Raw genomic sequence first — 16,717 nt, 5'->3', positions numbered from 1 at the left:
TTTTTTTGACAATTAGAAGTACTGAATGTGGGTAGTGGTGCCTAGCTTAGAGGTGAACACTTAACCAGTCACCAAAACATCCCATTTTGAAGTTCAGAAGTAGTTAAGTGCCCAAGGCATTGATTACCAGCACTGTTGTAAGGCCTTGTTGTCTTCTTCCCAGCCTCGGAGCACACTTTGCCAGCAACTGGGCTGGTTTTGGTTGTTGGTTGCATGTGCCAAAGAGCTTTGAGTTTTGATAATTAGAACCCAGCAACTGGCAAAGCCTCTGGGATCAGTATATCAGCACCAGGACGTATTTCTCTTTACAAGTGAGAGACATGGGCAGGCAGGCTGAGCATCAGTGGGTTTAGTACCTTCTGACCACAAGAACAGTCCTCTTCAGCGCTTTGCTGGCAATGAGTTCTGAGCAAACAACTGTGCTACAAGCAAAGTAAATGTCACTGCCTGTCTAGCAGATAGAAAACTTGGGCAAAGACTCTTGGCAGCTCAGCCAAGCTTAACCGTGATGAAGCCAGATTAGTTTCATAAATGCAGTTTGGGTATTCAGATGACTAAACACTGACCGTTTCTGTAGCTTGGGATCCTCACGGCCATTCAGATCGCACAGATTTGCCAATCTAACACAGACTATAGCTCATTGCTGGACACAGATGGCAGAAAGTTCAGTAATAATGTTAGAGAAATAGAAGTACTCAAACATTTGTGTTCAGCATGGGAAGGAAGCAGCTGGTATGCTGGAGGATGCGGGAGTGTTTCCCAATCTGTTAGGAGCTGTGAAGGCTGCCAAACATTCATGAGATATGGACATCATAAAACAAACTGTGTAATTTGTACCTATGAGTCTTTAGAGAAGTGGCTTATTTTCATCTGAAAAAGGTCTAAGAATTCAGGGAACATACGAGAAAACTGGAAGAAAGCTAATAATGTCAGTGCTCAAGAAAGAACATGCAGCAATCCAGCATCTATAGGTTGTTTAACCTGACATCCTTTCCAGTCAAAATAATGGCAGAGCTAATATGGCATTCAATTAATAAAGAGCTAATGGATAAGAAGGTAATTATTGCTAAGTAGTGAGGTTTATGGGAAATAGGTCATGTTCAGTAAACCTGATTTCATTTTTTTTTTTTAGGAGGAGTTTCTTTGATAAAAGTAAATGCCAGTATGTAGGAGACTTCCTTCCATGAGGCATTGGCTTAGTAGTAAACAACCTTCTGATTTAAAATCAGCTCCTTATAATGTAAGTAGAGCTCATGCGTAGGAGATTGAGAAAGTAAGCTAGGGAATGATCAGTGACCAGGGAGACTTTGAGCAGTCCTCTTTGTCAATTGTCTAGAGAGCAGCTTGGGAGTGCAGGGCTAAGAGAACTTCCTGAATTGCCATTTCCACTAGGGCAGCCCAGTACAGCTCACCTCAGTGATTAACTCTGCTCAAAACATTGCCTCCTGGTAGGCTGTGTGCAGTTCCTGGAGCAGCCAACAATGGCCTTTGTCCGACTAAATGAGGCCGTCTTCCTGGAATCTGTCTTGGAGGTCCCAATTCCTGTCAGGTTCATCTTCGTGCTGCTGGGACCAAGCCAGGCCAACATGGACTATCATGAAATTGGTCGATCAATCTCCACCCTCATGTCTGACAAGGTGAGGAGCTGACTAGCAGTAATGTGGGATAGTTCCTTAGAAATCAGTCCTGGGATAAGAGTTCTGAGGTGAGGCCCAGGTGAGAAAGACAAGCCTGAGCAGCTAGAATTTTTAAAAGCAGCTTAGCTAGACCAAGGTAGGGTGCTCTGTTGCAGAGGGAAGAGCAGGATAGACGTTTGTCTGGAATGGAATTGGAGGTAAGGGGAAGGGTTTGTACATAAAAGCAAGAATAAAGTACCACCCAAGATTAGAAGAGTTGTGTTCAGTTCATATTTCACAAACAGAGGCGAGGAGGCTGAGTGGTGGCTGTGACCATGACGCCTGGCTCAGAACACACTGATAACACCACCTAGCAATGCCTGGTACTGTTCATCAAGAGTTTTGCCTTCTAGCTAACCCTATGGTTGCAACATTCTTGTAAGAAGCACATCAGTGCAGGAGGAGAGATGAGGAATAGAATAGTTTTTCTTCCAGGCACATGTAATACAAGAAGTTCCCCATCTGGCTAGATAGCAGGAAAGTGAAATTCATTATTCTGGTAAGGAATTAAAGGCAAAGAAGAGATAATCTAAATATCTGTTGAATACATTCAAGACAGGAGAACAGAAGTTCACAGTGTCTTCCTGGCTAGTGCCTTGAGACTATAACTGAGTAACAAGCCTAGCTCTCTCTTCAGGACTGGTAAAAAGTCCACTCAGAGCAGGTAGGTTGTAGGCAACAAGAGCTGAACAATCCCTTCCCAGGAGTTTCATGGAGCTCAGCTGAGGCTGTTTTAAGAGATGAGCTGCCATATTCCAGCTTCAGTGCTGTATTTGTGGACTGATCATGCTCATCTGAGCCTCTGCTACTCTCTGATCCAGGATCAGGGGAGTGAGCAGCAGCAGCTGAGGCTGTCCATTGCAAGGTTACACGGTGACTGGCGCCAGGAAGAGAGGATGGTATCACTTACAGCTTGAAGTTGTGGCTCCAGGGAGTCTGTGTACTGCAGAGACTTTAGCTATCCCTACCTGCTTCACAGGCTATTTACTTGTTCATCATCTTCTAGCCCTTTCAGGAAGTAATGCAACACTTCCACCTGTTTGCCAGCTACCTCCCCTACTATCTGTAGTAGCACTGTCCCCTCATGATCTCCATGGAGCCCTTCTTTGTCATCTTGTCCTTGTTGTCAGGAGCATCTCCAAACCTTTCTGCCTGGTTTCACCTGCACAGCTTCTCTCCTATTGTAGATACCTGTTTTCTCTTCCTCTACCATTGTAATAGTAGCAGAATCAGCACAATGATAAGGTGTTACAAAAAGAAGGATGCTCACTTGTCTCTGAAGATCTAGGCTTGCAGAAAGGGATCTCCAGCAAGAGATCCTTCCTTGGTAGCTGTCAGCCCTTAAATGAAGTCTAAGCCAGGTTCCGCCCCTTCCAGTCACACGGGTGAATTATCTTCACCTGTACTTCCAAGGCTGACTAGGGCTTTTCTCCAGGTGCTCAATTGGTGGTTCAGGCTGTGATTTGGTAGTTCTCATACAACCGTATTTTCTATATAGGTACCAGGATAGCTAGGAAGCATAGGGCTGAATTTGTTTGTAGGAGAGGTTCTGCCAGGGGAGTTGTGTGGTCTGGTGGAATGCGTAGCTAGCAGAGATGCTGCAGGAGCACAGTTCTGGGCTAGAGCAGTAGGGCTGAGGGAGAAAAGCAAGGAGGTCATTGGGAAGGATAGACCAGGAAGGGAGGAGAGGTGAGGTACTGGGTAGAAGAAGAACAGGGAGGGAAGGTTCAGAAGAGTGGGTCATGGAGTGGCAATAGTGATACAAGCAGCGAGTGGAGGGAGTGGGCTGTTACTGAAGGGTCACAGTAAGCGATGATTCTAGGCTGTAGATGGCTGAGCACAGGCTTGGTCTGAACCTTCTCTCTTCTCCTTTTTCTCTGCTCCTCCCAGCATTTCCATGAGGCTGCGTACATGGCTGATGACCGTCAAGATCTCCTCAATGCAATCAATGAGTTCTTGGACTGCAGCATTGTCATTCCTCCATCTGAGGTGGAGGGGAAAGACTTGCTTAAATCCATTGCCACCTTCCAGAAGTTGCTGCTGAGGAAGAGGAAGGAGAGGGAGCAGAAATCCATGAAGGAAGGAGATGTCCAGGAAGCCAAAGGTCTCTCCACTCACATTTGGGCAAAAGAGTTTGTGCCTAGTGTCCTGCGTGCCCCAGTGGGCCTTCCCCTCACAGAGCCTGGCAGAGGGGTGAGCAGGGCCTGGCTCCAGCAGTGGGCAGTGGTGGTGGGGGGCAGAAGGCAGGGGTATAATGGTGGCAGGACAGAGGCTGTAAGCAGCTGGGGACAACCGGAGGCTGTGGGATGTGCGGTTATGGGAGGCCAGATTAGCATGGCAAGAGGAAGATCTCCACGGGGTATGGAGAAGGGCAGCCCAAGGGTGGTCCTGAATTCCCTCGCTCAAGCCCTGCCCTCCATGCACCTCCAGAGCTGTGTGAAGTGAAGGCTGAGGAAGAAGAGGAGGAAGCTGAGGATGACCCTTTGAAGCGGACTGGAATATTTTTTGGAGGTCTGGTTCGGGACATAAAGCGCAGGTACCCCAAATACCTCAGTGACATCAGAGACGCCTTGCACAGCCAGTGTCTCGCAGCCGTTCTCTTCATCTACTTTGCTGCTCTCTCTCCTGCCATCACCTTCGGGGGACTCCTAGGTAATGGGCCTGCTTTCTGGTCTGCTCTTTGCACGCTGGAACACTGGCTGTGTCTGTGGGATGCTGTGCAGGGGTGGGCTTTGGTGTTGCTTACTTAGGGAGAATGGAGGTTCTGCACTGTGATCACTGCCTTGTCCTCTCCCTGCTCCTTGGCTTCTCCAGCCTCAGCCCACTGCTTCTTTCCAGGCAGAGCCCAGGGCTGGGGACAGGCACTGGGAGCCATCTCCCCAAAGCTCCCTGGACTCCATCTGCACTCCCTGCCCAGTGCAGGGGATGTCTGACTGGTGGGACTGTCTGCCTCTGTGTGGAGCTGTGTCTAGAGACTGCAGTGATAGTGCCTTGTCTGGGCTGTAACACTCACATGTTATTCTTTTTCCCAGGAGAGAAAACTGAGGGTCTCATGGGGGTCTCCGAGCTGATAATCTCCACCTCGGTTTTAGGGATCCTCTTCTCCCTGCTTGGAGCCCAGCCGCTCCTGGTCATTGGCTTCTCAGGGCCTCTGCTGGTGTTTGAAGAAGCTTTTTACAAGGTACTTTGAGGCAGTACCCATTTGTGGCACCCACTCACTCTGCTGATGCACTGAAGAGGGCAGTCAGCATTTCCCAGGTCTCCACAGGGGCTGTGTTATCTGGATGCTGTGGGTCCTGCCAGGCTGTTCTCAGTTCAGCCAGGGCTGGTTCTGTTTTTGCTGACCTGCTGCACGTTAGACCACTGGGACTTTTGTCTCCCATTGCCGTTTCCCATGGGCTGACCCCATTAAAATGTGACAGTGGTAACAGCACTTCTTATCTGCTGAGTGCAGTTGAAACTTTGTCCCCCAGCCCTGCATGTCATTCTTCCCGATGTAATGAGCACGTGTAGCAGCATCCTAAAATACTGCTCTGGAATATTTTACCTATGACTCCAGCCCTGAAATTGCTGTTTCTTGCTGGATGTCTGTGGAGAGGAAAATGCCTTTTTCCAAGAGAGCTATGGTCTCGATGGGGAGAAGAGGAGGGAGAAAGCCTGAGGAGGCAGAGTAATTTATTACCTTTTCCATTTCAGTTCTGCCAGACACAAGACATTGAGTACCTGACAGGCAGAGTGTGGATTGGTTTGTGGCTCATCGTTTTCATCTTCATTATTGTGGCAGCTGAAGGAAGCTTCTTGGTGCGCTACATCTCACCCTTCACCCAGGAGATTTTTGCTTTCCTTATCTCTCTCATCTTCATCTACGAGACTTTCTACAAACTGTACAAGGTGAACCTTCCCCTGGGAGATGGGTTGCCATGTCTCTTGGGGCCCCCAGGCACCTGCCTCTTGAGCATATAAGGGCCATCACAGCCATAGCTTCCCAAGGTGTTGTGCAGAGCAGCTCTCTGCTGGCCTCCTACAGCCCAGCATAACTGGCCCCTGTGCCACCAGAGGCTGGCAGGGTGATCCCTAACATCTGCCTCCCATTCTCTTCCTGCAGGAGGCATTAAACAGAGGCCTCTTCCCTCTCCTCAGCCCTCTCCAGCCGGATTAGGTTGTGAGGCGAGGTGATAGATGCTGAGACTGTCTGTGTCCACCACCTAACTACCCCTCTCCCCCTTTCTGCAGAGCAGATGCCTTCCACATCCCCTCATCCCCAGTAGTGACAATATCCTCTGTCCCTCCCTGCAATGACTGTGCCTGCTATTTCTCTCACCTGCCCAGGTGTTTGCAGAACATCCTCTGCTGAAGTTTTACCCACCAAATGTGCAAAGCGGCCTGAACGCCAGCATGCTCTCTGCAGATGCCATGTCACTAGGAATCAGGATGCAGCCCAACACTGCTCTTCTCTCCCTCATCCTCATGCTAGGCACCTTCTTCATTGCCTTCTTTATGCGCAAGTTCAAGAACAGCCGCTTCTTAGGAGGAAAGGTGAGAAGTGGGGCCAGATGATGAGGATGGAGGGATGTGCCAAACAAATAGTGCTTCTTGCTGCAGCCCTTTGTTCCTTGTTGAAAGACTGAATGAACTTGACTAGAGCACAGTGATCCCTTCATGTCTTATCCAGCCCTATGTGATCATAAAAACTGCACCCTGGAGTGCTGCTTTGCTCCTTGTGATGCTGGTACCATCACCCAAAGAAACACAAACAATTGCTTAAATGCCATGCAAACAGGATGGTAATTTGGCCATAGGCTGTGGGTGAGAGCTGGCTGTTAATCATAGTATCTTCCCTGTCCTGCTCCAGTGAGCCTTTCTGAAAAGTCCCTTGGGCCTTGGGAAAACTCCTTTGGCTGGATACACATCTGTTAAAGTAGAATAAAAGAGGATGAGCTTACAGCTTGTTCCCTTTTGACATTTCTGTACATGCAAGGCATCTGTGTTATACCTGGAGCACCAACAAAGTAGGCCAATTGGAGCAACTGGCTGATCACATGGGAGTGGCTGGAGGACTGTGCCTTATAGGGCAGTGGGATGCTTAGCCCCGTGGACCAGCACTGCACTTCTTGTCTTGCTCAATGACAGCGCTCAGGTTCGCTGCAGCGCTTACCCCATCTGGCCCTTGGCATGGTGGGTGTGAGGAGCCAGCATGTGCTCTTTGCCAGCAAGGTGTTTGTTCCACAGGCTCGGCGGATCATCGGAGACTTCGGGATCCCCATCTCCATCCTAGTCATGGTGCTGGTGGATTACACCATCACAGACACGTACACACAGGTAGGTGCCAGCGCTGCCTCGGAGCCCCTCCTCCAGCACAGGCAGTGATCCATGCCATACCGTGGCCTTCTCTTGTGCAACTAGGGATTTACATTTCCTGCCTTGTTAGTCATAACAGTGCAAAGCAAACAGAAACGCTCCCCTCAACCTTACTCCCACACTGAAAGGAGGCTCTGAGGGTCTATCTGAGATGGAAACCAGAGCTATAAAGGCTGGAGTGCTCCAGAACCTCTCTGATGTTTCTGCTGTTAGTAGAGGAGGTTTTAGAGAACCAGAGAGAACCAGTGCAGTTAATTCTCTCTTAGTAACTCTAAAACTTCGTATTTGATTAACAAGACATAACCAGTTTATTCACGCTGAAAAGGATGCCATAGAATAGTTTCAATGGTGTACTCAGTTGTATTTTTAGTACTTATATGTATATGCTCTCCTTGTCTATAGGCTACCAAATATTTTCATCATTTCGTCTCAAACACAATGATCTCTTTCCCAGCTTATGCACAAATTTAAATGTTATGAAACATACCCATCTCACAGATTTCCTTATTTCCCCCTCTCACCCCCCACCCCTTTTTATAATAGATGCACTGTTAAATCTTTTTGTTTTGGTATTTATTTCAACTAACATTACGGAGAGGGTGAAAGGCAGTTCCTGTTTGGCATGCAAGCTTTTTATAAAGGCAGCCCAAGGCTTAATGGATTCCAAATGTATTCTTAGTAATTTAAATCTCAATGTAAAATCTGGCTTTATCAGACAATAGTAAAATCATATGCTTTGTTACATCCTTTTCGTACCCCTCTACGCTTCTACAGTTAATATCAAAAGCATTATCATTTCAGTATTAACTCAGCATATGTACAAAGCTTCCTGAGAAAACAGTACTTAGTTACACAGCTTAGCTCAAGTACAAGCATTCCAGAAATATTATTCATACTTATGCTGATTAACATAAATGCAAATCATAAACTCTCACTGCAGTGTTCATGCAGACAGATAGCAAGAGCTGCTGTAGAGCACTGCAGAGCCAAGCGTTTAAGTGCTGGTGAATGCATGGTTGGGCCCACGGATGGATGGGAGTCCATGTGGTCTCTGATGGGAGCGCAAACTTGATATGCCCTCTGAACATGCTAAGAGTGAGGTCATTTCTAGAGAATGTGGCCAGTTCCAGGGCCCACGCTGCAAAATTAATACTGAAAAATGTCTCAGAAAAGGCTTAGTGTTTGGAAAACCACCTCAGAGAAGAATTACCAGTCCAAGATGTTGGTTTATCCAAGCAGAGGTCAAGGAGCATTTTAAACATGATCTGAAAGCCCTGACATGCGGGTGAGGTTCCTGAGAGAAGATAGATACTGGTCTCTTGGACAAAACCCAAGTGAATTCCAGAAGCTCAAAGAGGAAATGAGACAGGCCGTTGTTAGAAATAGGGGACATGGGCTTTTTACACTGAAATGGATAACCCATGAGAAAACTCAAGTCAGGGTGGTGTCCCATCACTAGAGGCGTTCAGACCAGGGTGTCCAGGAAGATCAAGGCTAGTGGGCATGTATGCATTGATGAATAACTGCTCGGTTTTGCGGCTACACCATCAGAAGCTGAATGTCCCATCTGGCTTGTCGGTCACATCTCCTCACAAGCGTGGCTGGTTCATTCACCCCATGGGCAGCAATGGGACCTTTCCATTGTGGATGATGTTTGCCTCTGCTATCCCTGCTCTCCTGGTCTTCATTCTTATCTTCATGGAGACACAGATCACTACGTGAGTACTTCCCCTGCTAACGCCCACCATCACTAACTTTCGGGAAGGCTAGGCTGGGGTGGCCACTGGTGCCACTGGCATGGAAATGCACCCAGCATCCCCGTGGAATAGCCGGGGCAGGGTCCTGCCTGTTTTAGGATGTACCTTCTTGGGTTCTTCCATCATCTCTCAGCTCCCCCGGGGATACAGTGTGGTGGAGATCTGCCTCATCCAAGCACAGGCGGAAACCTCTAACTTGAGGTTGGCTTCTGCCATTCCTATGCCTGTCCATCTCGTTGTCCCCATGTATGCCCTGTTCAGGGAGTGAACGTTGTCCCCAGCTGCATTGCTGTCCCTGGGCACTGACGCTTCCTGTGATGCAGTTGTGCCTGACTGACGTAGGCTCTTTTTCCTCAGGCTGATTGTGAGCAAGAAGGAGAGGAAGCTGTTGAAAGGCTCTGGCTTCCACCTGGACCTGCTGCTCATTGGCACTATGGGTGGGCTCTGTGCACTCTTTGGACTGCCCTGGCTGACCGCGGCAACAGTGCGCTCCGTCACCCACGTCAATGCCCTGACAGTCATGAGCAAGGCCATCGCACCAGGAGAGAAGCCCAAGATCGAGGAGGTGAAAGAGCAGCGTGTGACTGGAGTGCTTATTGCTGCTCTTGTCGGTGAGCCTTTGCTTGGGTGAAGTGGAAGGGTCAGGGCTGCCCACTCAGATCTCACCGTGCCTGTGACCCTACCCTACTTGCAGGGACTGCCCCCACCTACCCTCACAGCAGCTCCCTCAACATTGGTCCTTCTCTAGCCAGACCCGTCTTGAACTCTTGGGGGGCTGGGGGCAGAGAGGCTGGCATGGGATGAGCTGTGCTCTGAGCTCTGTCTCTGCAGGCCTGTCTATTGTGATGGGGAACATGCTACGGCAGATCCCGTTGGCTGTGCTCTTTGGCATCTTCCTCTACATGGGGGTTACATCTCTCACGGGCATCCAGCTCTACGAGCGACTGCTCCTGATTTTCATGCCATCCAAGCACCACCCCGACCACATCTATGTTGTTAAGGTGAGTGAAGGCAAGCTGCAGGAGGGCGGAGGAGGAAGAGACAGGCAAGGGAGGATGATGCCTTCTTGGTGATGCTAGCTTTGATGACCCCTTGGTGATCCATGTGGGAGGATGTGTTCTTAGACTGGATTTATTTCCCTAGGTAAAGACGTGGAGGATGAATCTCTTCACCTGCATTCAACTGGCCTGCATTGTGCTGCTCTGGGTGGTGAAGTCTACGGTGGCATCTCTAGCCTTTCCCTTTGTTCTGATCATGACAGTGCCATTGCGACGCTTTGTGCTGCCCCGCTTCTTCCACGACAGGGAGCTCAAAGCTGTAAGCAGACAGCTGTCCTTACAGCCTAGCTCAAAACACTGTTGCGAGGTTGAGGAGATTGGGCAGACCAAAAGGCTCAGAGATCCGTGGTCACCAAAGCTTTGCCTTTCCCTTCAGTATCTGGTGGTCTGGGATGCATGGTGGCTTCCTCTGAGTTTGTAGCCCTGAAAATATAATGTGGGATGGGTGGGCAGCCAGAAGGAGACAGAGAATCTCTGCGTACAGAGATATGGAGAAAAGGCTTGCTTTTCCATCCTTCCCCTCACTTGTGGCTATTTCATCAAGGAGACACCCTGTTTCTGGAGGCAGCAGCATGGGCAGCATACCAGCTATTTGGCAGAGGAGCACTTAATCACGGTTTCAGGGTGCTGGCAGCTCCCCAGGTGTTGCCTCCTGAGCTCCTGTTGGAGAGCACTCTGGAGTAGCAGCCAGAAGCACGGTGTCCCTGGGTGCTGCTGGCAGTGGAGGAGCTGCTGTGCTGAACCAATGCCCCAGTGCTTGTGCACTGTCAGAATAAGAATGTTTTGGGTTGGAGAAGCATCAGTAGGCATGAGGGGCAGAAAAAAAGGGGCCTGTTGGGAGGGAGGGAACAAGAGCTTTGCTAATCCTGGAGCTGGTGCAGCTACACTGCATAGCTTACTGCACACTATTGGCACGCTGGGCTGCTGTGGCCTTCAAAACCTGCTCTCTGTCTCTCCCCAGTTGGACTCAGAGGATGCAGAGCCGAACTTTGATGAGGATGGCCGGGACGAGTACAATGAGCTGCACATGCCTGTGTGATCTGCAGCCTGCCCTCCCTGCACTTGGGACAGGCTGCTCACACCTGCTTGTCCCCTCAAGGACTAGTAGGAGACTTGCCACAAGTCAAGCAATCTTGCCTGGACCAATGAATGGCTGATCTATAGCTCCGCAGAAGGCAGCCCCTGCTCCTGCTGCCCCATCACTCACTCAGCAGAGGCTGCTCATCTCTTTCCTCTCAGACCTGAGCGGTTGAGAGGTGCCTCTCACATCCCAAAACTGTGTGGGTCCAGAGCGCCTGTGGGTCAGGGGTCTGCCCTGTCCCTGCTGGAGGCAGCCTGTGTTCAGTCTCTGGGTGGTGAAGGGGAGCCATGCCAGCTGGTACCACTGTGTCCCACTCCATTTCCACGAAGCTTGGGTGTCGTGCCATGATGCACTATTGGGCAGTCACAGAAACAGGCTTGATGCTATCTGTGCACGGACAGTGGCCTCCGCACAGGCTGGGTGAGGACACCAGCCTCTATGCTCAGCTAACAGATGCCTTGCTCCTGCTCTCTCTGTTCTTGCAGCCAAATTGCTGTCCCCTGCACCTGAGTCTGGAGTTCCCTGGGAAGCACTGCCAACTGAGCCCTTAGTGTGTGCTCCAGCACAGGGGCAAGGAGAGACCAGTGCTCTTCCCTGCTTGGCACAGCTTCCCCTGCACCCCTGGGACAGGCACTACTGTGTCCTGGCATCTTGCAGATGAGGGGTGCTCTGCAGGTCCTGTCCTCCAGGCTTTCAGCTGGAAGCTGCTCTCACAGGACTGGTTTCCACCCTTGCCCAGCATTCAGGAGGCTATTTGTTTCCTCATACTTTTTCCAACACTCCTCCAAGTGCAGTTTTTCTTTTGGGAACAGATGAACAAGTACCTTGAAGCCTTGGGTGCTTGCCCAACAAACAACAAATGTTACAAGGGGTCCCAATCCCCATCTCCCTGTCCTTGAGCACAAACCACATTTAGGAGCTATGTAAGAGATATGGCGCTGGAGCATGAAATAGTCCTGTGGGTCCTCTCTCTTTCCCTGTGCGATGATCACTGGTTCTGGCTCCTCGCAGCCCTACGTTGAAGTCACAGAACCCCTTGGCCCCATTTCAGCTCCCACGCTGGAGTGACCCTTCATGTCCATTCCATTTGGGAAGAAGCAGCATTCAGCGTGCCCAGCACTTAGCCCTGGCCTCCTCGGGCCTGGCAGGGATGTGTCCTAGGTCTCCTGTCCTAGGATCTCCATTCAGAGCAGGCAGACTCAGCTAGCAGCTCTGGCATATGGGCAGCTCTGATGTAGTGCCCTGATGGTGGGAGTCAGAGTGGCCTTGTGGAGGAAGCTGGGATACGTGTTCCAACCTTGATCAGCCATCAGATTTGGGACAAGCTGCTGCCCCGGTTCCCGTTTATCAGCCCAGCTCCTGTGGGGAAGGTGGGTCCCACACCTCCCCAGGAGGCTGCACAAACACCCACAGAGAGCAAAGCCCCTCCAGCAGCAGGCTCCAGCCCCACTGCCGCGCCCATGCAGGGTCTCTGTGTGTCTGTGGCCGTGTGCATCCTGTCCTCCCTGTGTAGTGTAGGAGGCTGTTGTCGCTGTGCATTGTGACTCCTCTGACTGTAGTGGAAACAGCTGCACCAATAAACTTCACAGGAACCATGCCTGGCTCCCTGCCTCCCAGATGAATGGGGGAGATACAGTGGGCAGAGCTGGTGGGATGGGTGGGCACTCAGCGAAGGAGTAGCGGGGCTGGAGAGCAGGAAGCAGGGAAGTCTTTTCCTCATTTACCACCCGAATCAGTAACTAAAAGTTTATTAATTGGGGGTATGCTAAGTTGATTAAAATTCCCTAAATCAAAATTGCTGCTTGCCCACAGCAGCAGCTGGTGAGGGAACAAACCTGGCAGGAGTGAGGACTGTCCCATCATCCGATGTGGGCTTTGCCACCATCATTAGTGGCTGCAGGAGCTGAGCTGGCTGGGTTGGGGACGCCATGCTGCCTGCTGGGCTAGTAGTTGGGAGCCCCATATTTAACCAGGAATATGCACTTGCACCTGCATGCAGCCATACACACACATGCCTGTGCATGCACATTCAACAGCACGCAAGCTCATCTCTTTACCCAGCCTGCAGAAACGCGCCAAGCAGCTAAGTACAGAGGAAACATCATTAAATACACTTTCCCTCCACACTTTCTTCCCAGATGTGAGCCAATCTGGGCAGACAGCCTGCAGCCCTGCCCCAGCACTCTTCCAGGTCCCTGTGAGCTGGTTCCAGCCTGGGGGTAGGTGCCGGTGCTGCTGTGGGACACGGGATATCACCCTGCTTCACGCGATTAGTATTGCTGGCTGCTCCTGGGGCTGGGTTTGCTTGCAGGCATGGGGTGGGTGGCAGAGGACTGAGTAGGGGCGGTGGTCATCCTGCTCCGGGGCTGCTCCCTCTGTGGGACAGCCAACTCCCGGCGCAACAGCATCTTCTCCAGGTGCTGGCAGCGCTGAATCTGCAAAAGGAGGCAGAAGGAGTGCTCGGCTCCTGCACGTGCAGCACGGTCAGACAGTCTGGACAGGAGCATTCACACAGAGCCAGACCGCACCACTTACTGCATTGATCCTGCGGATAAGGACGGGCCCGACCTCCAGCTCCAGCAGCCAGTCGGCTTCCAGGATGCTGCGGTGGTACTCCTCCAGCTCCAGGTGCTTCTGCAGCTCCTCCATCAGGGCAGCTGGAGGTGTATACCCCCCACGTCCCGCATTCCCTGGGCTCCATCCCCTGGCACTGCAGCTGCAGGTGCAGGGCACGGATGCGCCAGGTGATGCTGTGAATCTGAGCGTGCAGGGCGGCTGCTTACTCGGCACGGGGCAGCAGGACCAGCAGCTCCTTCTGACTCTCCCGCAGCCGGACCCGCAATGCCCCAGCACTGCTTCCCGCTCCCCAGAGCTGCATTGGGATGAGAGAGTCTGCGGGCTGGGGGACCTTACTGCTTGGCTGTATGGAGCCTGGAGGTGGGCAGAGGCTGTACCTGCTTTGGTGCAGACGGATCCACGGCTGGGCAAGCTAGCCATGATTAGGCCCTGGTAGATGTCAAGAAGCAGCTGCAGAACTTTCTCTACGGGCCCTGCATTGGCAAAGCCAGTCAGATCACACAGACTGTTGGGGCTGAACACTCGCTCATGGAGCATCGCTCCCCGCAGCAGCAGTGCCCAGTTGTGGCGGTGGGCAAAGAGGAATGCGGCCAGGTGTGGGATGGAGGCCAGGGGGAGCAGCTCCTCACGTACATACAGATGCTCACAGAGTAGGAACACCACCCTTGTGTCAAACCTCTCCTTCAAGGCCTGCAGGTGCTGCAGGTAGGAGCCCAGGCAGTCCACATAGCCACACACAGAGGGGCTTGGTGAGCCGAGCAGATGCTTGGAGAGCAGCTCCAGGTCCTCCCAGCTGTCCAGCCACCCCAAGAGGCTGTGCAGCAGCACCACCAGCAGCACTTTGTATAGAGCATGCAGGTCAAAGCAGTGCTGGCACTGCTGCACGTGTCCCACAAAGATATCAATCTCACCTTCAAGGGCAGAGTAGAGAGTCTCTGTGGGGGTGGAGGGCTGGCAGCTGGGATCAGAGCTCATCTTGAGGGCCAGAGCCGCAGCAATACACCATGCAAGGGGAGCAGCTGGGTGCCTGTGCCCCAGCCAAGCTCTTTGGGATGCTCTAGGATGGGACAGATATCCTCCTGCTCCTTGCAAGTTGCTCAGTTATGTCTACACTCTGACTTGCAACTTCTCCTGTCTTGGCTGCCTATACAAAAGCAAGCTGTCAGCCCTGCTTGTCTGGAGAAATCCTAAAAATAGGAAGTCCGTTCCCCAAATTATCAGCTGTATTATTTTAAACCATTGTGTGTTTATAGAAACTATTTGGTTTTCTGTCTCTGCCACCTGTGTCCAAGCACGCTCAAGCTATCTTCTTAGTAAGCTATTTTTGCTCTCTGCAGCCAGGAGGGGCTGGCATACCTCTGCTGGGATATTGCGCTGGCACCGCTCACATGGCTGCGCTGCTGGGAAGTTAAGAACATCACTGGCCAAATCAGCTACATGGCAAACCTGGGGGCCAATGCCACTGACAAGTCGCCCCTTTCCCCGTATCTCTGTATATCCTGAGCCCAGCCGTCTGCTTTCCAGTCCCTCAAACGTTAGAAAAGTAAATTAAAAAATCACAACAAGTGAATCACACTTCGCTTGGACTCCACACATTTCTGTTGCAGCCCCAGCCATCCACTCTGCCCCTTTCTGCCCTCCATGCCCTGAAATAAGGCACACACCAGCCCAGGGAAAGGCTCTGAGGAGAGGAGAAAGGGCTGAGCCGCAAGCACCTGGACACGGACACAAACCTCCCTCCCCATGGGAACGGCAGGCTCAGACCTGCCCCGGCCTTACAGAGCTGGCTGCCATCCCCCAGACCTCAGCCACGACCTTGGGTGCTGGCAGGGTGACATCTCCCCTCTTGTGCCTTCCTGCAGCCAGAGACAAAGGCAGAGCTGCGGGTGCCTGCTGGAACAGCCTGGCCGGAGCGATGCCCGCAGCCGGCTGAAACCTTTCTGAAGCATGAGCTGCACAGCAATGCCGTGTGTGAGCACAGCCCTGCACAGACGCGTGGTCTAGCAGGATCTGTGAGGCTGTTTGTAACGGAGCCATCTGTGAGCTCACGGCACACGCGCCGTTAATAGCAAGGTCTGGGTCAAACAAAAGCAGGGCGGGCATAATGGGAGAGGAAATTAGGTGGATGTGCTTGGCTGGCCCCATCCATGCGTGTTCCTACTGTAATTACAGCCCTGTGCAGCTCAGCTCAGCTCCTCCATTCAGTGATCTCACCACCAGAGCTGCATTTCTCTTAGCCCAGCTGTGCAAACCACACGTTGGCCCCTCAAAAACATGCACCAGTGTGATGGGAGCAGGGGCAGGGACCTCAGCCGGGACATGCAAGGGAATAGCAGGATGGGGCAATAGGACCAAGGGCCCTATCTGCAGGAAGACAGCTGCTTAGGGACTTGGTCTGCCCAGCACCACCATGGCAGCAGGAGAGGCACTGCTCATGCTCCTGGGGTGAAGCCAGGGGAGGTGCCCCTGACACCACTCTTGTACTCTCCAGGGGAGCAGGTGCTGCACTGCTTTGTGTTGCCCTGTGAGAGCCTCTCTAGGCAGCCTTAATCACATTCCTCCGGAGCAGGGACACATCTGGCACGAACATGATCCTGTCCCCAGGGAGCCTGGGCTGATTCCTGCCACATAGCTCCCCGGCAGCTCTTTCGTGTGGCTTTAATCATCACCATCCTTACCTTGCTGGGGACAGGGATGGTTTATGGGAAGGAGGAACTGCCCATTGCAGGATGGTGCTCACGCTGCTCTGAGGAGTCACAGGGGTGATACGCTGCCAGCCATGTGCCAGGCCCGTGGCAGAGGGAAGCAGGATGTGCCTGGTGTCCAGGAGGAATTCCTGCCGCTGTGTCCCCCCGCCAGCTGCCCAGCAGCAGGAAGCTGACTCACGGCTTGCTGTGTATCCAGCCCCCCTGGTGAGCAGCACCTAGCAGAGACAGGGGTCTGCAGGGGGTCTGTGTGGATGTGGGGAGATGGCTGGGGAGGTACAGTCGATGACAAACTCACTGCTGCAGAGGGGACAGTCAAGGACAGCACTGCGTTGATGTAATCCCCTCAGCCAGCAGGGTAATTGGCCTTGTGGATAGGAGTATTAGATGGGAGATAAGGGCTGGAGCTGAGAGGCTGGCACAGCCTCGTGCCATGTTTTCCTAAGACAGGGAAAGAGGTGCTGATTAAGCTAATCCAGCACGGATACGGAACTCTATTTTATGA

At 51.9% G+C, this 16,717-nt stretch overlaps 1 protein-coding gene across 3 annotated transcripts; it reads left to right on the top strand.

The window, feature by feature from the left end:
• The first annotated feature begins 1,127 nt into the window (after positions 1–1,127).
• On the top strand, positions 1,128–12,526 carry SLC4A3 (solute carrier family 4 member 3). Of its 3 annotated transcripts, none has more exons than XM_010713660.3 (13): positions 1,130–1,240; positions 1,453–1,637; positions 3,567–3,780; positions 4,107–4,328; positions 4,769–4,857; positions 5,373–5,567; positions 6,006–6,212; positions 6,906–6,995; positions 8,586–8,752; positions 9,149–9,402; positions 9,623–9,792; positions 9,935–10,108; positions 10,811–12,526. In XM_010713660.3, the coding sequence occupies exons 2-13, from the start codon at positions 1,482–1,484 to the stop codon at positions 10,886–10,888; spliced, it is 2,016 nt and encodes a 671-aa protein (XP_010711962.1). In that variant the 5' UTR covers positions 1,130–1,240; positions 1,453–1,481; the 3' UTR covers positions 10,889–12,526. The 3 variants fall into 3 exon arrangements, with proteins under 3 accessions (XP_019472684.1, XP_010711962.1, XP_010711961.1); XM_010713659.3 differs by having other exon boundaries at positions 4,709–4,857; XM_019617139.2 differs by lacking the exon at positions 9,935–10,108 and having other exon boundaries at positions 1,128–1,240; positions 4,709–4,857.
• The last annotated feature ends 4,191 nt before the right edge of the window (positions 12,527–16,717 follow it).

Source organism: Meleagris gallopavo, chromosome 7 (assembly GCF_000146605.3).
Source record: "Meleagris gallopavo isolate NT-WF06-2002-E0010 breed Aviagen turkey brand Nicholas breeding stock chromosome 7, Turkey_5.1, whole genome shotgun sequence".
NCBI lineage: Eukaryota > Metazoa > Chordata > Aves > Galliformes > Phasianidae > Meleagris > Meleagris gallopavo.
Note: the sequence above shows the minus strand (reverse complement) of the source record. Positions and strands in the feature narration are given on the sequence as shown.